Raw genomic sequence first — 24,706 nt, 5'->3', positions numbered from 1 at the left:
TGGTGTAAGGTGCCGTTGTAAAAGAGTGTGGTGCCCATTAGGGGCTGCTCATCCGTGAAGGGGAGTAAGTGGAGGCAAGGTGGTGATTCACGGCTTAATCTTTGATTGATCCAACAACCCCAAGGTTCCACATCATGTGTCAAAAAAGAAAATGGGTGTCTTGTTCTAACAAAGCCTCTTGAACCAAACCATCAGACGGTTTTCAATGAAGGGATTGATGTACATAAACAGAGATGTCCGTGTGTGAGAGGGGAGGGGGGGAGAGGCTGCTTTGACAACAGCACACAGTCCTCTGGTTCCAGCGATGCTGCAAGGAGTGAGACAGCAGCACAGACGTTTCCTTCCCCTACATATAGAAACCTCAGAAATGTGGTTCTGTTGAAAGAGGCGAGCCCTTGTGGCTCCTTTTTCCTGCACAACTCTGCCTTCCTCTTCAAAGACGCTTCCAGGTCAGCTTGCAAAGAATTGTAGAACAGTTGAGTTGGAAGGGACCCTAGGGACCAGTTGAGCTTCCTTGGGGAAAGGGTCCCACAATTGAGGCCACCGCAGATAAGCCTCCTTTGAAAACCCTGCAGCCACCTGAGCTGATTGGGGAACCAGCCATCTTTTAGGTACCCTTGTTCCAAGTCTGGGTGGGTTTTCAAAGGCAAGGCTAGCCCTTTGATTCTAGGATATTGGTTCAGCTGGATATTATTAGTGGCTCAAAGGAACGAGATGTATGAACTTTAAAATGTCTCCTTTTCTTTCTCATAATTGCTTTTAAAGAACGGAAATTCTCGGGCAAGAACTCTTTCTCTGCAGCAAATGGTCAGAGCAACAGTAGAGAGGCAGGTCCATGCATCCAGGGACAGGGAACCTTGCAACTTCTGGTGTGGCCCTGCTGGCTGAGGCCTGGGGGGTGTTGAGGCTATCTAGAGGGCTATTGATATACCCCCCCAAGCTTTGCTGCGTTTGACTCCTGTCAGTGCTGCTGAGTGCTGGATAACAAAGGCAAAGACTGGAGCAGTGAAGGAGAGCAATTTGCCTAGGGCTGTGTGATGCCTGCGGGTGGGAAGCAGGGCAGAGGCCATGTCCCTGATGATCAAATTCTTGCAGCCAAGGAGCAGCCTTCTCTCCTGTCCTCCTGAGGCAGCTGCAGCTTCCCTTAATTTCGCTAAGGACATATTTTGCTGGTTTTTAGGGGGCTGCAGCTTTCACAGCTCCAAGAGTGCAGGTGCTGTGTGCATTGTCTGTGTTTTGTTGAGCACATTTTGGCCGTGAGCATTGGCTAGAGGAAGCTAGCCTGGCCCAGAGGTCTAGCTTAGCCCTCAGCCGGTTTCCACACCGCCATGCACCCTCCTGCTTCTCCTTGCAGTCGTGGTGGCCTTTGCGAATCTTGGAGAGTTGTTTGCAAAAGGTCAGCTCTCTCAGCGAGCAAAATGGGAACATAGCGGAATCAAGCTTGTCATTGCAGCGGCAGCCGGAATCCAGGCAGGGCTTGTTGACGATTCCAGATGCAGTGACATTTAGCGGCAGAGACCCCGGAAAAGCAGCTGTGGCCCAAGCCACGGGGGGCTCCAAAGTCACATGACACAACTCACCATGGCTGGAGGCTGTTTGATCACTTACAGCCCAGTTGCTCAGTCCATGTGCAAGAAGGAGGGGAGGCATGGATGCCACCAAGCCAGCCAACACCTCCCCATCCCAGCATGTGCTGTGTGAAAGGAGGAGGATTAGATCTCTATCAGGTCATCAGCCCCACATTCTGTCTTGGCACATTCTGTCACAGCAACCAACCAGTGCCCTTCTGCTTTTATAAGCACTAAGAGAAGGCGGGGGGGGGCATGATTTTTGGAGATCCTGGACTTCATGAAGACAGCACATTCCTGCATGTGTGCAGAGGAATCATGGGGAGGATTCTGGCCTGAGGATCTTGCTAGATGCTGAACCCAAAGGAAGCCGGGCCAAGTGCATTAATCAATCAATTAGCACAATTAATCAGTCCACTGGCTGCAGACGCAAGCTGTATTTTCTGTCTTCCCTTGGCCTCATCAAAAGGGCATTTGGCGCTTCCCGACACAAAGCACTCAAAAGTATCCCAAGCAGGTTTCCAAAGAGGGTTTTGTTTGGACTTCGCTGCTGCAGAGAAACTGTGGTTGTCGAATGCACCTAACTCCCCTGGATGTGCATAGGATGGCATTTTAACTTGGCTGTGAATCACTGGAATGATTTAATAGAACACCATAAATTGCTTGGAAAATACAGGATTTCCTGGATGGCAGGCGGGCACAGGATGGAGGGAGCCAACAAGCTGGGCTCAGGGCTGCAATTCTCCGTAAGAACTGGTCCAAGTTAGAAACTGAAGCAGACTAGAAAGGCCATTGGCCTGATCCATCGGAGCTCTTCTTAGGTTTTTATGATGGGCCAAAGGCAGCATTTCTCTGCCTGTTTTTGCCTCTGGTATGTGGCCCCCAGAAGACTGCCTGGAAGGGAATGTGGCGCTCAGGTTGAAAAAGTTTTCTCTTCCTTCCCCTGTGCTAAATGGTTGGTTGTAGATTTGGGCTTCCTTTACCAGGGACCTGAGGCCATGAGTTCAAAAGGGAGGGGGTCTGCTGTCTACACACACACACACACACACACACACAGAGAGAGAGAGAGAGAGAGAGAGAGAGAGAGAGAGAGAGAGAGAGAGAGAGAGCGCTAGCTAAACAGGCAGCTCTGAACGTGTCTGAACTGTGAAGTGCCATACTTAGTATTGGTGGTCTCTTGACTAGGCTGGCTCTTCCCCAGCTGATCTTCCTCCTTTCATTTCTCCTTCCTTCCTTCTGGCAACAGTGAATATTCCTAACAGAGCTTGAAATTAAACTCAATCTTTATCTCGGTCTGCTGCACTCTCCGCCTTGCAGGGACGTCGTCGAGGGCGCCCTGAAGGGAGCCGGGAGGAACAGGAAGGAGCTGCTACCAGATTCCCCAACAGCAGCAGGGAGAGGCACCCATACTGGGGGCCCTGCAAGGGCCAGGGAGGGGGTTGGCAATGGGTTGCCCTCCTACCTTCCGTGGTTGCTCATAAAATTGGGATGTCTCTCATGTAGACAGAGTTGGTGGGAGGTTAATGATATTGTAGAGTTGGGAAAGGATCAGATAAGGGCAACCAAAATGATTAAGGGGTGGAGTAAATCCCCTATGAAGAAAGGTTGCAGCCTCTGGGACATTCTAGTTTAGCTAAAAGACACGCAAGAGTCAACATGATAGAAGTTTATAAAACGGTGCATGGCATGGAGGGAGTGGGTTGAGAAACATGTTTGTCGCTCTCTCCCAACACGAACTTATGGACATCCAGTGAAGCTGAATATTGGAAGATTCAGGATAGATAAAAGAAAGTCCTCCTTCGTGTTGCTCATAGTTAAAACTATGGAACTCCCTCCCACACCAGGCAGCAATGGCCACCAACTAGGATGGCTTTAAAAGAGGATTACACAAATTCATGGAGGAGAGCACTATTGATAGCTTCGAGCCATGATAGTTATGTTCTACTCCAACAGTTGGAGGCAGAACTGCCTCTGAATACTAGTTGGTGGAAACTGCAGGAAGGAAGAGTGTCTTGTGCTCAAATCCTGCTTGCGGGTTTCCCACAGGGCTCTCTGTTTGGCCACAGTGAGAACAGGACTAGATGGGTGATTGGTCAGAAATTATGGGGGCTGTAGTCCAACAATATCTGGAGAGCACCACAATAGCTCCCTGCTGTCTAAAAGGTATAGACAGTGCCAACTAAATCTGTTCAATGGCTGGCCTGCTTAACAGGGATTGAGTGCTTGGCATTGCAGAGAAGACGAGGAGTGTTGTGGTCTCTGCCGGAAGGAGAGCTCTGCGTCCGGTGGGCAAGAGGCGGGTGGAGGAGAGATGCCAAACATGGCAGCGGACAGTAGAGGGGAAAGCAGTAAGTGGGTATTGTAGAATTAAGGAGATGGAAGAGGTCATTTATCCACCCAGTGGGTCTTCTGGGAAGGATGAGGATTTTGCAGAGCCTGGAGGTTGGATATATTGGCATTGCTGTCAAATGCTCCACCATCAGCAGTGCATTTATCCCTTTCTTTACCTGCTGGAAAACAGTAAACCTGACATTTGTAGTTTAAGCACTGATCTCCCTCGATTCTTTAGATTTGTGTAATTAGTTGTCTGTTGCCAATTCCAGATCTGTTCAGAAGATCGTTCCGCCTATGTGCAAGAGGTTGCTTCAGCACAAGGTGGGATTTACCAGGAGAGGTGTCCCTGGCCAAACAATGGTCTGATATGGCTGGTTTAGCCCAGGGAAGCAGGTGGGACTCATGCTTTCGTGTTCCCCTATCCACATATCTTGGCGATTCCACATGTCATAGGAAGCTGCCTTATGCTGAGTCAGACCTTTGGTCCACCTAGCTCTGGATCATCTACACTGACTGCAAGCGGCTCTCCAGGGTTTCAGGCAGGATTCTTTCCCTGTCCTACCTGGAGATGCTGAGGATTAAACCTGGGACCATCTGTATGCAAGGCAGATGCTCTGTCACTGAGCCCTTCCTGGTTCATGAGGAGTCTGTGTTCAGGCCATTTGGTAACAGCCACGGTGGTGGCTATTGTTCCCGCTCTGATCAGGGTCCTTCCTTTGTTTTGCAGAGAGATGCAAAAGGGCAGTACCTCTTCGACCTCCTTTGCCATCACCTGAACCTGCTGGAGAAGGACTACTTTGGGATCCGCTACGTGGACCCCGACAAGCAACGGGTGAGTCCTGCGGAAAAGGCCCCAGCGGGTCCAGCTTGGTCAGGCTTCAAAGCTTGGAGTGGGAGTTAGCAAGGCCTGGTGCTGCAGTGAAAGCAGAACAAATAAATTATGCAGAAGCAAAAGCACTCTATGCAAATTGGCTGGCTTTGCAAAATTTATTCAGGGTGCAAAATCTGACCTCCTTGCTCTGCAGCATGGGGCTTCTTGGTTGCCTGCCATTCAACTGTGAGCCAGCCCTTCACTCCAGAGAGAGAATGCAAAATGTGGATGCAGCCCCAACTCCTGCTTCCTGACTGTGGGGGTTGGGGTTGGTTGAGGCTGGCTTTGGTTCTTCCAGTTCTGTTTTGCCCTCTGCAGGGACCTTTCCCATTGCTTGACTTAGTTGTCAGGGTTTATATTATTAATTACATTTATATCTCACCTTTCTTCCAAGTCACCCAACTTGTTATTTTTAAATGAAAAGCAGCCCTGGGATTGCTGCACATTTGAGCAGAGAGGATGCATACTGTACCCCCCCTCCCCACTGGACAATTTCCTACTTAAAATCCCCTAAGCTGCTTTCGCAGCAGTGGGGAAAAAGATAATCGCATCTTTGCTTTCATGGGTGGAAAAACAGTCGAAGGGAACTCATTTTGAACAGGAAAAAATGGCCCATGCGGAAAAGGTTTGTGTGCTTATTTATTTAAAGTGTTTTACTTAGCTCTGCTTTCAAAAAGGCTCCCAATAGCAAATCAGTAAGAAATGAGACAGACCCTGCCTTCAGGCTTTCAATCGAAAAGATGTGATATGAAAGGAAAATGGGATGAGGAGGGAAGAGGAAAAACCAATAAACTTAATCACTGATTTTTAAAAGTCTCATAGTGGTTCCAGTTGGGATGGACACAGTTCAGGGAGGGAGGGAAGGAGCCAAAAGGAGCTGGTCTCTAAGCAGAACTGATACAGTGGCCCTGTTTCCCTTCTCTCCCTCTATGGCAGCCTGATGAAAGAACTGCCAATAGTGACAGCTGAGGGAGAGGAAGAGCCGGACGCAGCTGGTCTCTCAGCAAAGCCAGTGGAGTGGTCCTGCTTCCTTTCTTCTGTTGCAGCCTGATAGAATGGTTGCTGCTACTGTAGGTAGTAGCTGGGGAGCCAAAGGCTGCTGATCTTCCAAGAGATCCAGTGAGGTGGCCATGCAAAGCTGTGCATCTTTCCCCCTTGGCCGTTCCTCCAATCCAAGTTGCAGGATGCCTCCTTAAAACAACAGAACGACCAACCAAAACATCCCAGTAAGACTGCCCCTGAAACTCGCCCTGGTCCATCTAGGTCAGGACCCTTTGTAATCCAGTTTGGTTGTCTGCATGAGGCCCACCCCACAGATTTTGTAGCTTGTGCTTTGCTTCCCCTCCTTTTAAAACTGATTTCTTCTTCATTTCAGCACTGGTTGGAATTCACAAAGTCTGTTGTGAAGCAAATGCGATGTAAGTATTGCCTCCTTAAGAGAGCCGAGACAGTGAAACAGCCCCTGATGTGATGGAGGGAGCAGCTTTCGATTCTGCCAAGGGGGTTGGGGTGGCATGTCTTTTTGTTGCAAAGTGTTTTTGAGGTTTTATTGCAATCAAGTTGTATTTACATTTTGTTGAATTACTAAAATAAAATAGGAGCAAAAAGCTTCTGCACTGGTCTGGACAGTGCTTTATGGAGTGACTCCCCTACAAATAAAGCTTGCAGCATTTGGAACTTTTTAGTTCAGAGAAAAGGCAAATGATAGGTAACATGGTAGAAGTTTATAGTTAGGCATGGTATGGAGAAAACGGATAGAGAAAGGTTTTACTCCCTCTCATAAGATTAGAACTCGTGGACATCCAGTGAAGCTGAATGTAGGAAGATTTGGAGCGGATAAAGAAATAACTTCTTCATGAAGCACATAAAAGGAAGTATGTCTTTATGCAGCACACAGTTAATGTATGCAACTCCCTCCCTCAGGAGGCAGTGATGGCCACCAAGTTGGATGGCTCTAAAAGAGGATTAGACCAATTCCTGGAGGAGAGGGCTTTGGATGGCTACTAGCCACAATGCCTAGGCTGTGTCTCCAGAGTTGGAGGCAGTAACGCTTCTGAATACCAGTTGCTGAAAACCACAGGAGGGGAGAGGGCTCTTGTGCTTGGATCCTGCTTGTAGATTTCCCATGATGGGCATCTGTTTGGCCACTGTGAGAACAGGATGCTGGACTAGATGGGTCATTGGCCTGGATCCACCTTTGGGACTCTCCTTGTGCAGGAATGTCCTCATGGGACATCAAACATTCCTGGTGTTTTCTAAGCACCTTTGGACTCTAGGAGCTACCACACTTGCTTCTAATGAACTAGTTGATCCCACTTCCCACACCATGCATTATTCGACTTGACTTTTTCCTGTATTGGTGTTTTTTTAAACCCACAAACTCCAAACAAACCTGTCTCTTCTCTTTGCTGCACAGAAGGCTCATTCTTTCTTCTGCACATGTGGCCATGAATTGTATGTGCATTTGTGTCTGTGTTCAAGGGCAAGTTCCTCATTATAAGCTTCACCTCTAGTTTCAGCCATTCAGTTTCCTCATTAGACATCTTTTTGGGTGTCCAGTTCCCAGCCTAGGTTTTTTCCAGAGCAGCTTGCAAATATCAGCGAAAAGAAACCCTAAGCCCTCTGGCTTACAGTTGAAAAGTTATGGTGCAAAAGGAAAGCGGATTGATGGGGAGGAGGAAATAAGTGCTCTTTCTTAGTACAGAGTTGTTGCAATGACCTGCTAGAGTGGTCATTACAAAGATGAGCTTGCACCAGTAGGAAGAGTGTATTTGCTCACTGGAATTTGAGTGTAGTGTTTGGGAAGACGGAGTTAGGGGGACTGCTGAGCTGTGCCTTGTCCCTGGATCTTGCCTGGAGAGATAGGCTTCTAGGCTTCTAACGGGCCATGGATGGTGGTGGAGGAGGCTGTTGTTGATTCTCCAGCTGATATGCTAATCATGATGCTGTTCTCTCCTGCAGCACAGCCTCCGTTCACCATGTGCTTCCGCGTGAAGTTCTACCCTACCGACCCTGCGGCCCTGAAAGAGGAAATCACCAGGTAAGGCAAGGGGGGGGGTTACCTCCTGTCGGAACTTGCGTTCAGCCGAGCTACTCCTCCGGTCAAGCCCTCCGACGGTGATTAACTACCTGAGCCTTTGATGAGGCTCCAGGCACGTTCCCTCATTACGCAGAGTATCCAAGCATCAGCGAAGGATGAGAAATATGAGCTACATTGCTAAGAGCTTTATTTCTAACTACGCAGACAGAAAAGGAATATACATCCTGTCTCTGTGAAAGCAGAGAGGCAACTGGAACAAAAGAACAGGAAACCAGTAATGTCAACATCCATCTCCCGTGAGACTTCCAACAGTCTGGAATCTCTGGAATGTAAACTGAGTCTTGTGACTCCATGCACTGCCCAGTGGCACAAAACAGAAAGCCAACACCTCCCACATCATTAGGTCTGGCCACAAAAGGGGCTGGTTGTGATGTGGGGCTGTGGAGGATCCTTGGGCATTTTGCAAAGGGGTAGCTTTGCCTCACCACTCAAAAGACATAGAAAGTGTCTGCATATTGAGACATTGTGGAGACATTAGAATCTGCCCTATACCCAGTCAGAACTTGGGTCCATCTAACTTAGTACTGTAGACCCTAGAAGCCCCTAGGGTTTTAGGCAGAGGACCTTCCCAGCCCTACCTAAAGGGGCTCCTTCTGCATACAAAGCAGGTGCTGTGCTGCTGAGCAACCAACTCTCCCATCCAAGGCACCTTTATTTACTGCTGTTTGGTTCACCAAAAGCAGAGTCCCAGATTTTCCTGATGTTGCCATTTTGTAGAAAAAGAGCTTTGCGGAGCCTTGGAAGCAGATGATCCACTTAACCGTTTTCCTGAACGCAGAAAAAAATGTTATTTGACAGTCAGGACACTGTGATTTCTTTGCAGACTCCCATTGTGCCAAGTCAGCTTCTCTGATTGTAAGAGAAGAGCGATTTAGCTTCTTCTCAAACTGAGAAACTGTGTGTGGAAATGAGCTCTTGCTCATTTGTATAGCAGGAAACAAAGTCATGTCTGGGGTTGTAAAGCTGCACTCTGTTTCATAAATTGGAAGCCAGGCTTTCTTCGCTGCTCCTCTAGAAGACTATTCTGAATTTTCAAAAAAATGTAGGGCATAATTTTGTTTTTGATCAATCTTCACCAACACTTGCTCTCCTTTTTTTTTAAAAAAAACCCTGAATGCCACTTAATATTAATTTGCAAGATGTGATGTTCTGTAACTGTTTCTGGGGGCCCAGATGTCCTTCTTAAAAGATGACAGAAGAATGTTAAGAAGAATAGTCATGGTTTTGCTTGAAGGAGGGAAGCAGGATGCTCATGAATCAATAATGGCCACCTGTTCTCTGTCTTGCTCTCCCCTCCCCGATTTCACAGTGTTCTACTGGGCTGGGACGGCTTCACCTGGCCTCCCCTGACTCTTCCTCCAAAAAAAGCCTCTTGCAAGATTTAAACTCTCTAAGGTCTTAGTCCAGAATTAGAATGTCATACTTTGGAACAGGGAGTGATTTATTTTGGCAGTGCAAAATGTCCAGCACTGAATGCCTCAGGGTGAGGCTTTGGCCAGCTGCCCTGGCTCCCAAATTTGTGGTCCTCCCAACAGGGATGGGCGGATTCTGTCCTTTCCAGTTTTTCTCAGTTTCTCATTTTTTTCTAGTATTGCCGCATCAGTTTTTGATATATATTTTTAAAGGGTCAATCCGGATTAAAGTGGTGGCAGAGGGAATCACGGGCCTGCGTTTTTATGCATGTAGATGCTGCAAAAAACAACAACAGACCTTACATGAATGAGGAGCCCCCATCTCTCAGTAAACATCTGCCTGGAAGCTCCCTGAGAGTCCCCTGAGGCTGTCTAGTGGGATATGAGCATGCTCAATCCTCATTTTAATCAGCCTTTCTGTAGGGCTGGAGGGGGTGCTTGGAGTCTCACCAGAGAACTGCTATTGTATTGCTACTCCTTTGTTTTCATTGATGACTGCACATACAGTACTGCTCACTGAGCAAGTGCAAGGTTCTGTAAGTCGTATAGATGGAAAGTTCGTGGAAGTTTCTGGAAAGAAGGTCTTTTACCTGTGTGCATTGAGAAGGTGGCTTTTTGCAGATGCTCACCATCATGATCAGAGGTGGAACATTGGCTTTGCTCCCCCCCCCCCCTTGCCAAGAATCAGAGCAGCAGGCAAAAGCCTATTTTGTTCTGAAGTGGGACTTGGTCAGGGCAGCTTGCAGCCAGTGCAAATGTAGAAAACATGGATTTTGGCCATTTCAGGTGGTCCGTAAATGCATTATCAGATGGAAGGATGAGGGGACCTGGGGAATCTTGAACAGCGAAGTTGATGAGCTTAGCTTTTTCCTCCCCAAAACAGCTGCCAGGAAGATCTGAGCTATTGACAGTATGTCGGTGTCCACCTCTGGCTTGGGTCGGTTAATTTGGGGATCTAATCAGGGTTGAAATTTGCTCACTACTAGTGACACAGGGGCACAGGGAGTAAAGCATAACGAGTTAACTCCACAGACTCAAGGTTATAACTGAAGCAAATCAATGTGGTTATTGTTGTACAATGCTCCAATTAAAAGAGTTTATTTCCTTTCCCAACTGAAGATTTGGTTTCCTAGCCCCCACAGCCCAAAATTCATTTCTAAACTCTGTTATTTTGTAGTTTACTGGGCACTTTGGGATAATGTCCTGCTTTACCCAAACAGCTGGGAGGGAGCAGGTAAATAAGAGATGAGGCAGGAGCAAGGGAAGGAAGGAAGGAAGGAAGGAAGGAAGGAAGGAAGGAAGGAAGGAAGGAAGAAAGGAAGAAAGGAAGAAAGAAAGAAAGAAAGAAAGAAAGAAAGAAAGAAAGAAAGAAAGAAAGAAAGAAAATGATGCTCTGTACAACTTTCATCATGATCAGGAACTGGACCAGGAGAAGATTAGTTTACCTAGGTGAGCCCAAGTGGGATGCAGGCTGTGGATTACCAAAACGTATCTGGGGGAGCTCAGTGTGGTACACATGGTTCTGTCCTTCCCCATTTAATCTTCACAGCAAGCCTGTGAAGTAGGTTAGGCTGAGAGGGAGTGACTGGCCCAAGGCCACCCAGTGAGCTTCATGACCAAGTGGGGATTTGAACCCTGGTCTCTCAAATTCTAGTCTGACATGCTAACTACTGCACCACTCTGGCTGTCAGTATTTTACTGATGCTATGATGTTCCCTTTAATAGTAGCATCATCCAAGATGCCACACAACCGTTACCTAGTCAGCAAAAAAAAAGAGGGGGAAAAGGCGAGCAACCTGGGCAAAGTAGTGCAGAATTTTGTTTTTTCATTCTTCTTACCCATTTTAGTCCACCATGGCTGCTCATCTGTTGCAATTGATGGTTCTTCAAGCCTAACCGAGTGCAGAATAACAGGGTACAATCTGGGTGGTAGCAGCTCAGTTTGGGTGCTTATTTGGAAAAAGTGCACAACCCCCTTCTCCTTGGAATCTGCCAGGATGGATCCCAGGCTTCCAAGTCACCCTCACAGCTGCCCTGTTTGATTTGCAGATTTTATGGTAAATGCTTCTTTCAGCAACTGCTGCATTGTGCATCCATTAGGCCTGAATTTGAATGTGGAATGGCCAGTGGAGGTATGGCTGGCATTATGTCCATGGTTGGTATGCTAATCAGAACTGCTCAGAGGTCAGTGCCTTGACAGTCATCGAAGATAATAAGGCAAATTGAAATCCCATCCAGAAATGTATTTGGGGAGGCAATGGAAACCCAACCACTTCAGGTCATCAAAACAAATCCTTGCAATCCCAGAATTTGCAGAGGAAGAGGCTGAGTTGCTGCAGGTGGGGGCTGGAGCCAGTTGCTGCCCTGGCTCCCGGATAATCTGGCTTTACATATTTTCTGGCTGCCTGGCCCCCTCTCTTGGCATATCTCCCTCGTGCAGGTGAAGAATTAGATTACTTTCTCTGTCCCTGCAACCCAGCAATTTCTGCTTTTCATAGCCAGGAGATTTTAAATGGGGGCAAACCTAATTTTAGCTGGCATGTCTGTAAGCTAATTCATGTCGTCTCTCAAATCTTCTGGGTTGGAAAGTCAGAGAATGTAACAAATGAGAAAGTAGGAATCAAAATGGTTAACTGCCTGGCTGTTGGTGAGTCAGTTCATTTCAGCTGAAAAATATGTCATTTCTTAATATCTCCAGTGAAAGTAAATCCAAGAGTTTCTTAATTCGGGTTTATTGAAGATGATCATTTCTGCTTGCTAAAGATACAGGCAAACTCTTTATTTTCTGGAACGCTTCAAATCAAAAGGGAAAATGGCACAACTGAGCACTGATTTCACTAGGGCAAAGCAAGGACCAGGGCAAAGTAAAACTTCACATTTTAATAAGCAAATGAAATTAAAGTGATCAGTGCTTCTGAAAAGGTTGGACAGCAATCAGGTGCTCAGAGGAGGAATGGCTCTTTGGGGAAATGGATTTGAACACTCTAGGGGCCCCCTTTGCTCCTGCCTTGACTAGTGTGGCTCAACATTCCATTGCAAAAGTGCAGCAATAGAACAGTGTGTATCCAACTGCGCACAGAACTGTCCTGCCTCCCAGTTGTTGAAGAATAGGAACCCAAAGAAAGATTCTTTCCAAAGGCAGGGTGGTCCAACACGGAGCCCCCCGAGGCTAATCTTGGTGGCTTTCCAGCTCCCCACCCTCTACCTCATCCAGGGCAACACAGCCAGGCTAGAGGAGACAGCAGTGTGTGTGTGTGCTGCCGCTGAAGGCAGGCTGCTGCGGCTGCTGTTCCTCCTCTGCTGTAGCAGGAGCTCTGTGCAGCCACCAGGCTGTGCTCTCAAGCCCACTCAGAGTGTGGCTGCATCATCAGGCTGACAGGGGTCTGGGGCACTGGAGCTTCCTGGGATGCGGGCAGCACAGAGAAGAAGCATGGTGTGTCTGTGTCTGTTTCAGTATGGAATACTTCGCTTTCTTTCTTGCAATACAGAGAGGTCTGAGCTTTGGGGTGCAATGATTGGTGGGGGAGAGAAAGGAATTTTGGTGCCAAGAAGCATGGGGTAGGTCTGTGAACAAGCATTTTCAAACATGAACTTCATAAAGTCCAAAACTCTAAACAACTTAGCAAGACAATTCACTCAAGATTTGCCTGTAGATGTCAACAACGAACCTCAAGGCAGACATTGATCAACATGTGATGAATTCTCTAGTTTGAGCATCCCACTGATGTCTGCATTGTTAACAAAAATGCATGCATCTTTTTGCGTATTAACTCTATTTAATAAATAAGTGTTTTAGATCAATTAGTTTTTGTATCTAATTAAATCTATTGTTCAATTTAAATATATATGTTTAATTAAATACATTGTGTATTTTTTTTTAAAAAAACTATATTGCAAACACTTTAATTTATGATATGGAAATTTAATTCAGTGTGTAGCTGCCGGGTTCTCTGTCAAAGTGCTCTTGCAGCCCATTTGGTCTGGGAGGTTGGACTGCCCTGCTTTAATGCTTAGATTGGTGCAATCTATATGCAAATTGCTGAGGCACAGTGGGCAATACAGAGTTTTGTACAGATGCATAAAGGCAGGTGATCTAACTACCCAAATTTCTCCCATGGCCACCAACTTTGGATGGCTTTAAAAGATCAGATGAATTCATGGAAGGGGGTATGGGTGTCACTGGCTTCAAGCCACAATAGCTATGCTCTGCCTCCATGGTTGGAGACAGCGATGCTTCGGATTATCAGCTGCTGGAAACTGCAGGAGGGGAGAGGGCTGTTGCACCCAAGTCCTCATTGCTGTCTTCCCTTTGGGGGCATCTGGCTGGCCACTGTGAGAACCTTCCTTCTGTTCTTTATTTCTGCAAGTGGAACAAATGGGAGAGGCCTTGTTATGAAGCCCTGCTCCTCTGCGTAGCGGAAGCTACTCTAGGTTGGGTCTAATGAGAGGCGTCACTGACTCCCTGTTTGCTGTGGTTCTCTTGTCAGGTATCTCGTCTTCTTGCAGATCAAAAGAGATCTCTATCACGGCCGCCTCCTGTGCAAGACATCAGACGCTGCTCTGTTAGCTGCCTACATCCTTCAAGGTAATGCCTTTTGGCAAGGTACATTTGCTTTCCATGATAAGTACTGATGGCATAATTTCATCTACAAGGGCACTGCGCATAGGAATGCCATATGGCTGCTGTCATGGGCTCCTACTTCTGGGCTGCTCTGCCATCCAGGGCAGGGATTGGTGGAATCCTATACATCCCATATTGATGGCTACTAGCCATGATGGATGTTATGTTCCGCCTGCACAGCTGGAAGCAGCAATGCTTCTGAATACCAATTTCTGGAAGCCACGGGGGGGGGGGGGGAGAGAGTACTCTTGTGGTCGAATCCTGTTTGTGAGTTTCCCACAGGCACCTGCCTGGCCGCTGTGAGAACAGGATGCTGGATTAGATGGGTCAATGGCCTGATCCAGCCAGGCTCTTCTTGAGAGCACCAGCTTGGGGAAGGCTGTGGCATTTAGTGCTCTTTGACTTGACTTGCTCCATATACTGAAAGGGAACAGAGCAGCCCTTGCCTGGGCCTGTGGCTGATTCCTCTCTCTCTCTCTCTCTCTCTCTCTCTCTCTCTCTCTCTCTCTCTCTCTCTCTCTCTCTCCTGCCCTTCAGCGGAGATTGGCGACTATGACCCTGGAAAGCACCCTGAGGGCTACAGCTCCAAGTTCCAGTTCTTTCCCAAGCATTCAGAAAAGCTGGAAAGGAAGATTGCAGAGATCCACAAGATTGAGCTCAGGTGACCTTCCAGCTCTGTGCTTAATCCGGATCCTTACTTGGGGGCAGGGGGTGGGTACGCAATCCACTCTGCAGTGAAAATTCATGCAGACACAAATCTGCCCTGAGATGGGACGTGCCTGGGGGCGAGGATATTAGGCGGTGTGTGTGTGTGTGTGTGTGTGTGTGTGTGTGTGTGTGTGTGAGCTGTCCCTGCTCCACTAGCCATCCCAGTCAGAAATTATTCATTTATTTATTAGGCTTATTAGTTGCCATGTGCTGATGAAGTAAAAGCCATCAAACAACCCCAACATAATAAATCCAGCTGTTAATAACTAGAACAGGAAGACCTAAGTAAAGTTTTATAAAAGAAAATTAGGCCAGTTTGCAGAAGCATTTGCAGCAGCCCAGAGGGTCTTAGATGCAGTTGGCCTAGCAGGGCTCACTCTCCTAGCTGGGATTCCTCAGTTGACACTTTGGATCCTTTCCAACTCTCCAATTCTGGGATTCTTCCAATGCACTGTGGATGGGCACCCCCACATTGGCAAAAGGGAAAGGCCACAGGCAGAGGACAGAGGTCAGGCCGAGGCAGCGACCCAGATGGGTACCCTGGGACTTCCTAAGGGTTGCACCTTGTTCTTTAGCAGCTGTGGGACAGGCAGAAATTCAACAGGCACCAGATGCCTAAGATGTGAACTTTTCCTTTTCTCCTCATTTCATTTCAACAATTTGTATACTACTTCATTGCATTTGTTTCTTTACCTATGAATGTAAACAGGGCATGTTTTCATTCAAGTTGATTGCCCCCATTTCTCTCTCCCCTCCCCTCTCTTCCAGTGGTCAGACACCAGCTACTTCAGAGCTAAACTTTTTAAGGAAAGCCCAGACCCTGGAGACGTACGGAGTTGACCCACATCCGTGTAAGGTACAAAGCAGCAACCTCCCCGACACTCAGCGGTGCCTTAGGGAGATCTCTTGTGGGATTTCAGTCACTTCTACATGGAGCTGTTTTCTAGATGTTAACTGGCCTTGCAGGACAGTAACGGAGGAAGTAGCTGCTTCAAACACATACCAGTTGGCCATGCAACCAGAGAGCAAAACAAACCACAGTTTGGTGGCTGTATCCATATTCCTTTGAAGGAAGTACTCTAGGCCCAGTACTAATGGAGACCAGCCCATGGACAGTTTGGAGACCATAGGAAGCTGCCTTAAGTAGAATCAGACCCTTCCTCCATCCCACTCAATACCATCTATAGCAATTGACAGGGTTTCAGGCAGGGGTCTTTCATTCTCTTCCACCTTACCTGGAGATGCTGTCGGGAACTGGACCTGGGATGTCCCACATACAAAGCAGATGCCCTTTCCCTCTAGCTTCGACTTGCAATGAGATGGTTTTGTAAAACTTGGTGGTTGTTGCTTTTGGTCTTTGATCAAGCATTCAGGGCAGCCAGCAATAATGTCTAATGTTACAATATCCCACAATTCAAGCATTCCACAATTCAGCAAAACGAGTTGCAATCAGCCTGAGGATAGAATATTAACAATGGCACAAAGACAGTCAAAATTTGCATGGCTTTTCACTTTCCCCTAACCGGTGTCATGCCTCCCTTTCCTGTTCATACTGCTGCCCTCCTAGGGAGCGATCTTCATCTGCGGAAGAAACTACCAGTTCATTTAATTAGGCTGAGCAGGGCAAAGCACTAATTTATCCCCAGGGGGCCCTGACATGCCTCTCTGTGGAAGGTGGCTGCAATTCATATTGGGGGGGGGATGTGATGAACGCAAAGTGGGTGCTGCAGGTTCTGCCACAATGGAGGAGGAGGGCAGGGGTTCCAAGAGCAGGTTGTGGGGTCCCCCCCCCGCAAGGGCAGACAGGCTAAAAATATTTACATAGAGTGTGAAATAAAAGTGTGATCTCATTTTTTATGTTAATAATATGGTAATAGTCGTGTCCGTTGAAAATATTAAGATCTTAATGACTATTATCAATAATAGAAGCACCCAGACCATCGTTGCTGAACTTTGAACGTTAAACTTGTACATTTAACGCAACGCAATGAGCACCACACAACAACTTTGTTGTATTTGCACTTATGAAAACATACGAATGTGACTGTGTTTAATAAGATGAGGCTACGCTGTCGTACTGTCAAAGTGCAACTGTTCGTAGAGAGTCAGAAATGCTCAGGTCACAACAGAAGTTTGCAAAGGCGCTGTTTAGAATTGTGCACGCACTGAACACAAAATATGTATTTTGTTAAGAATTGCATAAAACATATGCAAGATAGTTGGACTGCTGGGCCCCAGTAATTTGTACCAGTTTCCCCCCATACACACTCCCCTTATCAGCCCTGGAGGAGGGGGTCTGTGCTTAGTAGGCTGTGTGCTCCAATGCAGCAAGCCCAGAGGATCGCCACCAACTCCCCCCAACTTGCTCCTTGGCATGCTGGAAGCTGTGCACTGGTCTGATTCTAGCATAATTGCTCCCTCCCCCCAAAACACACACACACTATTTACATGTCCGTGGAGGAATTCCCTTGCAAAAGACAGATGAGTCAACTTCAAGGTATCTAAATTTTACATTGATTTTCATTTCTGTAGTGGCCACAGGTCACTAGAAAGATGAGAAAATGAAGTACATTAAATGATTATTAATGGAACCATCTCTTTGCAGAGTGTTGCAATAGGCATGAGATAGGACAAACAGTCACTACCATGATCATAGGAAGATTTTGTGCCGTGAAATTCAGTAAAAGCTGCTGGTTTAAAGAGGTACTTCTAGACACCTGTTTGCTAAGAAAAAACCTAATGTTTTGAAGGTCTGGCCCATCTTCCTCACCTTGATAGCAAATTGTGCTAGAAATTTAGCTCCAATTCATAAATAAATTCAACATTTGAAAAGGTAACGCATAAGAGCCTCAGTTTCTCCCATTGCAGGAAGATAATCAGGTGTCATGAAATAACTGGGCACATCCTACTTCCCAAACAACTGCTAGGGTCAGATTACACTTTAGCCAACTAACAAGCCTGACAATACGAATTCTCCCATCACAGTTTATTTTTCAAAGGTGTCTTTCTAGCCAGTCTTTTGATCTCACAACCCCTGTGGGTTCCTGGTCCTGGTCTGGAGCCAGAGGCAAGTGGGTGGGTGGACCAAGTCTGAGGCTTTCTGTGCCAACATCTAAAGAGCTGGACCAGGCTCCTCATTCTGATACTGGGACCAAGAAGGCTGGTGGTCAAGAGTAAAGAGCCTGCAGAACCCTTGTGGGCGCCTTCCTCTCAGCCTGAGGAATTGAGTACCTCCCACACTACCCTCCCACGCCTGCTCAGTCATGAAGGGAATGTGGCTAATGAGAGGCCACAGAGAAGTGCCCACCTCCAGGCCAGGGGGTTTGTCCTTTAACAATCTCCATCCTTCAAGCAAGTGGGTGAGCTGGAGGGAAAGCCTCAGGGAGGCCCCAGTTCTTCTCTGACAAAGGCTGAGGTTGCTCCCAATAATGTCTCCATCCAGGGGCAGTCCTACCATGAGGCAAAGGGAGGCAGCTGCCTTGGCTGGCAAACGCTTCAGGGATGTGTGCCACGTGGCACTCTGGTGTCCTGTTGCCAACATTGAAGGTCAACTGCCTGAGTGGTTGGCTTTCCTGCTTGGAATTGAGGAAGGTGCCATTTTGTCCTTGCCTCAGGTGGCAAAATCTCTTGGGCTGGCCCTGGGTGAATTCTCCAGCCTGCCTTAAGAGTTGTGCCTCATGGCTAGAGAGACATCAGAACAAAAAGGGACTTGCAAGATACAGAATCATAAAATTGCAGAGTTGAAAGGAACCCCGAGGGTCACCTGGTCCAACCCCAGGCTTCAATGCAGGAAACACAGATAAAGAAATCCTGACAGATGGCCATCCAACCTCTGTATGAAAACCTCCCGTGAGGGTCTAACTATTAAAAACAGAGCAGTTAACTTGTCTCCAGGGTGGTCAAGAGGTTATTAGACTTTGGGGCAGGATCCTTGGCTGGCTGGGCTGGAGGGAGCAAAGAATATGTCCTGATATACAGTAAATGATGTGAAGAAATGATGGATAAAGTTATTTTGGAAACCAGGAACACGATCCAAGGCACTGAGGCTGTTAAATCTTCTGAAAGGGCAGGTGAGGAACTTGTCACTCCTCCCCATGCTCAAGAGGAGAGACGTGGGATCTGCTTTCGTCCCTGATTCATTTCTCTGCTGCTGAAAAAGGAGATTTTCACAGCTCTTTCCTACACAACAGCTTCTTGTGCCAGTAGATGCGAGTGGAGGTTGTCCTGCAAGCCTTACTGGCTCTGCGCTGTGTGACGAGAAGTTATTGCTCTCTTGCAGGATGTGTCTGGAAATGCTGCTTTTTTGGCCTTCACCCCATTTGGGTTTGTTGTCCTGCAAGGAAACAAGCGAGTCCACTTCATCAAATGGTGAGTTCTGCTCTGGAAACCCCAGTTCTACCATTCCTTTTGGGGTGGCATTGGAAGCTTTATCTGATATCACCCTATTGCCCCTTATTTACCCCCTTTGGTGCAGAACAGAGACCCGCTGACCAAGACAGGATCTGACCTTCTAGTTGGCTTGGCATCCCACTTTTGCTCTGCTCTGCCCTTTTTGTCCAGAGGCTGGAAGGCCTTCACAGCCAACTGATGTGTTTTGACAGGGTGTTGCTTCTAAGCTGGGGGTGAGAGCTTCAGGTTTTGAGTCTTCCTTGCTTCCTCTTCTAGTCAGATTTAGCATCCATTCATTCTCCTGGAACCCACGACTAAATTCTACAGCTTCTACACATGGCGTGGGTAGGACTTTCTGAGCTGGAACTCACACAAACACACACACACACACACACACACACACGAGTTTGTCTAATTCTTGTCCCAGACATTTCACTTAGTGGAGAGTGCAACTGGTGACTTTAAAAATGGTGAATCGGGGCCAGAACTGCAGTCCCCAGAACATGTGTGGGAGGAGAGGCATGCTACTGCTTTTGCTCTACATGGACAACCCAGCTTCCACTGGGCACAAATACTTAGCAACCCAGCATGCAGCTGTTTCCTGCTAAACAATGCAATAGGTGCAGAGGGTAGGGAGCTGACTTAGCTGGGAGTTGTGGGGGATGATACCTGAAATGCAAGGAAATAATTTCAGATATACCGGATTGGACTGAATATAAGCCGCACCTGCAAATAAGCTGCACCTTTAAAATTAAGGGGGGGGGGGAGAGAGACAATATCCAAATATAAGCCACTCCCTTAAAATTCCACAGGCACTCACACCCACAAATGGCAAATGTTTTACTGTATGTCTGTTTCGGCAGCAATATCATAAAAGCCAATTTTTGTAAGCTCGCGAATTTAAGCCACTTTAACTTTTCATGGTCAGAATTTGGGGGACAAGTGTAGCTTATATTCGGGCCAATACGGTAGTAGGTTTTGGTCCCACCTGCTTCTACTGGACACAGTGTTCCTGATGGCCTCTCTCAAGTCATGATTATATTGGAAGACACTTGCCATGAATCTACCTGTTCCCTTGACCTTCTTGGGGACCATGTGGTTAAAAGCAAATGGGCAGTCAGCTGGATATGAGACAATGTGGCAAGTCAGCCTTTTTATTGTGACAGCGGAGATGTAAAGGGTACTATTAATTTTACATGTAGTGTACAAGTATTTTGTTCTGAAAAATCTGGGGAATTTTCAGAAGTGTAGCTTTGAATTTGTGAAACTTCTCTCAGTCTAGTGTTGAGTGGTCACCTGTGCAGTTACACCTATCTCTGGGTTCCTCACCTGCCCTGTGTCATTCTCTAGGAACATCCCAAAGCTCTTTCCAGGGAGTTGGGGCACCAGGACTTTTTGATATGTGCACTTCTATCAAGGGGGCAGGATTAGCACCTTCCCACCCATTTCCTTGCAAGGCATCCACTCTGAAGTCAGAGGACCTGTAGTAGGGAAGGAAGCTGAGCTGTGAGTGCACAGGTGACCACATTAAGTATTTCAGTGACAGGTAAATAACCAGCTCTGTGCAGTTTCACACCTAGGCAACTGGCAATCTGATGTACCTGGAAGAGAATCCTGGTGTCCTCGTGCAATGAGGTTGTGGAGGGCTGTCTGCAACCCTGGAAGCTGTGTTTGGCCTTGAGCTACACACTGTCGCTCCAGACTTTATTATGGCTAGTGAAAATGGCTGCTAGGCATTTTGTTCCAGGAAAAGCTTTAGGCAAGCCATTAGCATGCCGCACTTGGGACGTATGCCCAATCTGTGTCCTATTAGCACCACATTATTGCTCTCAGAGCTAGCAGCAACAACACTTCATTTTTGGAAGAGAAAAGCCAAAATCTTGTCATTCTGCAAAACCCAAGCCTACTTGTTCTTTTTGCCTTAGGATTCCCCACCCTCCACCAGTTATCTTTCCCAGAATTTATCCCCTTGGTTAAAGATTGTGGGCATTGCATTTTAGCTGCTGGAGGGAATGTGCTTTGGCAGTCAGTGGACACAACCCAAGGAGCTGTGTCCCTTGCTTATTGAAAGCATATTATGTTTCTCTAAGAGAGTTCCTGGTAATTAGGGACCTGGTCGATGGGTACTAAGGCTCAGAGTTGCCCAGGTTTTTTGTTATCTCTGAAATTACCAGTGGCTATTTCCAAATAAGTCATTTACTCACCAGGGTCAAATTTCTCTCCTTACAAAGGACCAAGACACCCTGAAAACTGTCCTTGCCCCAAAGGTAGATAGCTAGGCAGGGCAATACATAGAAGGAGCAGCATTCCTGGGAGCAATTCAATAATGCGCAATACTGTTCGTTTCCTCGAGATCTTTCCTTTGTGATTATTTCTATAGTTTTTTAAATATGCAAAATGCTTCATCTGGAATTCCCAAGACAGATTGTTCACCTGTTAGTTCTGATGTCTTTATGAACCAGTTTTCACCTGGGCCTTCAATCCTACTGTTGCCATGCAAAAAAAATGGCCATGCAGTGATGCAAGATTCTTGTTCCTGCCCTCCTCCTCCTCCGATGAGATAGTTTTTCATCTACCTACCTAGTAAGAAAGCATGATCCATGGTGTTTTGTACAGAACGCCCATAGCTAATCAGAGAATCCGTCCCCTGCAAAAAAGCCCTTGTAGGTTTTCCATGCAGCATAATCTCTCCTGAATTTCCCAGTGCAGAAAAGAATGAATTCTTTTTTGCCCCCTGCCATGCCTGTTTGGGGCTCCTCCCATCCTCAACTATGTTTTGTCACAAGGGGCATGAGTGCCCCTTTCCCCACCCCCCACCCCGCTGCTCAGGGCACAAGAAGCAGAGCTGTGATCTGGTCCATGCAATGTAGTTAGTGTCACTTCTTCTTCTCTTGCTTTGTATTGTATCCCGTTGTTGATGTACCCCAGTATCCTGTTTGCCTTTTTTACTGCAGCCACACACTGGGCTGATGGCTTCAAGGATTTTTCTACAATAACCCCTAAACCCCTTTCCTGGTCAGTACGCTGCATGACTGTTCCATGTAATCTGTACTCTCAATATTTGGTTTGTTGCCCCAAAATGTATTATTTTGTACATCTGTCTGCATTGAACTGCATTGTCCATGTTTATTGGCACAGTCACCTAAAAGCCCCTCCAGACCCTGCTCCAGACCTGGTCGCATTGTTGCTCATCCTTTTGCTGTATCTCAGATTTTGGCCTCATCAGCTAAGTGTGGTTATCTTACATTTGGTATTCTCATCCAGATATGCACCTGTTTTAATAAAGCAAAAGTTTGCACGGTGGCTCCTGGACACCCCCCCCCCTTAAGACTCACCTTTTTGCGCTGAGATTCCTCTCTCACCTCAGCCACTGTTTTTGAGCCAGGAGTCCTCTTCTCTAACCATGTTACACTTTGGATGAACTGCAAATGTTGGACTTGAAACTCCTGCAACTGCTGCCCTCTAAAACATTTTGTTTCTTGACTTTGCGTTTCATGCAAACAATTTGGTTTTCCAATTTCTGCATCTTGCCGGAATCTATTCCACGCTGTGTGTGGGCTCTGCATTCGTAATGCTGTGCGATGGGAGGCAGGCTGCGTCCTCTGGTTTACACAAGTGCCTTTTTTGTGCTTGTAGGAACGAAGTGACAAAAATGAAATTTGAAGGCAAGACGTTCTATTTATATGTAAGTCAGAAAGAGGTGAGTACCTTCTTCAGCCGCTGTAACTGTGTAGGTATAGTTTTTGCCTCTGTTCCAAGAGATGCAATGTTTAGGATTCCTGACTCTGTTTCTGGCCACACTCCATCCTGAAGCACCACACATATTGAGAGGCATGGCTAAGTTTAAGGATGCTCAATCCAATACTTACTGGCCTTATAATAACTTCTATTAGGTATCCTTAAGGGTCAGGTGCATTTGCAAAGGTAACATTGTTGGTATTGCCAGGATGAAAGTCGAATCCTGCCATCATTTCTGACAGTGGAAACAAACAGCCAGAGCCTTCTGTGCAAGACTCCTCACAAACAGCATTACACTCTCATCCACTGTTTACGCGGCCCAAGTAAAAATCGCACCACCACTTGTACTATGCCATCGCCATCTTATGCTGAGGAGCTTCCAGGTTTTGCAGATTGTGTGATGCTGCTTATAGAGCCACATATATTTATTTATGGAAAGCAAACCCACAGCTCCTTCAGGGAAATTGCTTTCCCATCCTTCTTCCGTTCAAATAGCATTGGGGGCATTTGCATTTAAAGCTAGCTCACTGAGCATGCTGTTTGTGAACCAATCTTGTGAATTAACCTTACGGGTTTTCCCCCCCTGGGCTTTCTATAGGAAAAGAAAATTGTTCTGACATATTTTGCTCCAACTCCTGAAGCCTGCAAGCACCTCTGGAAATGTGGGATTGAAAATCAAGCCTTTTATAAGTAAGCATGAAATAAATTTCCCCAGGATTAATTTTGTCCGTGGGGCAGTTGTGATCATTCCCAGCAGCCGCTGACAGTGTTGGGTGTGGATGTGGAAACATGCCTGGGCAAACTGTGTGTATGTGGGGGGGCTGCTCTGAATGTGGATTGCCCCCCTCCTTTCTGCAAAAAAACAACAAAGCTACTTGCAGGAAGGGATCAGGCCTGCTTTCCTGCCAGCTTCCTTTTCACTTCTGCCTAGGCCACCCCACTTTTAGCTGCAGTTTGGATCTAGGACAAGGTGTAGGCTGACTGGGTGTTGCAAGAAAATCTTGGCCCCAGAAAGTTTCTGACCAGCAACTGAACAGCCAGCTTGAGAAGTAACTAAGGAACAATGGGCCAGAAACATGGACTATTTGTGAAGAGGCGTTTCATCTCTGGTAGCCCCCAAACAGAATCCTTTGTACTCTCCCTCTAATTTGGTGTTTTGCTTATAAAATAGAAGGTTGCTTTCTCTAGTGTGCTTCCTTGTAGTCGGTGGGCTGCAAGAAAATGTGTGCTGCTTTGTTCTGTTTGGGTAAGCTGCAATCAGGCCGTCTCATTTCTCATTATATTAACATGAAGCACAGCTGCCGTTTTGCTTCACAAATCTTTTTGCTTCTTTTCCAGATGAATAGCAGCACTGGTACATTGTCTTCTGCTTATGCATCCCCAGAAACCAGATGATGGATGCAATTAAGACCGCTCTGTTCTATCCTTGATCCCCTCTATACAGAACCAGTGCCTCACCCAAAGCACCCTTCCTAAAGATTCTAGGCTAGGGGCTCTTCCAGACAACCTGTTTGTTGAGCTAAAATGTGTGTGGAAGTTTATACAACACCCACTGTGAGCATTCATTCTTGGTTTGCGTGGAGGTTGTATGATGCTGTGTGATGTCCCACTTAACCCACACTTTTCCAGTGCATTTTCTCATAACCTTCCTTACCACATTCCCCCCTCGGAAGCTGGGTTTGCTTTATAACAGCACAAAATCTACTTTAATTACATGACTGAAATTTACTTGTGTACCTGCAAAATAGTGGCAGTGTGGAAGCAGCCAGAACCCGTATCCTTATTCAAAAAGCAAGCCCATTCCTCCTCCTAGTGAAGTAGCCCAACCAGTGTTGGGATTGCTGATCAGCTCCAGCAGTTTGGTAGCAGTGAGGTGTCAACCCCAAGCCTCCTGTGAACTCCCAGTTACATCTAGGTGAGGAAGATTGGGCGGAATGTTTTTCTAGCCAATAATGTTCCATTGCG

At 46.8% G+C, this 24,706-nt stretch overlaps 1 protein-coding gene across 4 annotated transcripts in view; it reads left to right on the top strand.

The window, feature by feature from the left end:
• The window catches only part of FRMD5 (FERM domain containing 5), a 135,249-nt gene that overhangs the window by 103,426 nt on the left and 7,117 nt on the right, over positions 1–24,706 (top strand). For 2 of the 4 annotated variants that reach the window (XM_081888168.1, XM_081888166.1), the window contains exons 2-10: positions 4,630–4,734; positions 6,149–6,191; positions 7,735–7,813; positions 13,773–13,870; positions 14,444–14,567; positions 15,383–15,470; positions 18,894–18,982; positions 22,640–22,703; positions 23,340–23,431. In XM_081888168.1, coding sequence (XP_081744294.1) covers positions 4,630–4,734; positions 6,149–6,191; positions 7,735–7,813; positions 13,773–13,870; positions 14,444–14,567; positions 15,383–15,470; positions 18,894–18,982; positions 22,640–22,703; positions 23,340–23,431 — 782 coding nt within the window. Of the gene's footprint in view, positions 1–4,629; positions 4,735–6,148; positions 6,192–7,734; positions 7,814–13,772; positions 13,871–14,443; positions 14,568–15,382; positions 15,471–18,893; positions 18,983–21,957; positions 22,019–22,639; positions 22,704–23,339; positions 23,432–24,706 lie in introns of those variants that run through there. The other 2 variants (XM_081888167.1, XM_081888169.1) reach the window with 2 other exon arrangements.

This window comes from Podarcis melisellensis (genome assembly GCF_964234715.1).
Source record: "Podarcis melisellensis genome assembly, chromosome: 14".
In the NCBI taxonomy this organism is placed as follows: domain Eukaryota; kingdom Metazoa; phylum Chordata; class Lepidosauria; order Squamata; family Lacertidae; genus Podarcis; species Podarcis melisellensis.
The sequence above is the reverse complement of the archived record's forward strand: the minus strand, read 5'-3'. Positions and strand labels throughout refer to the sequence as shown.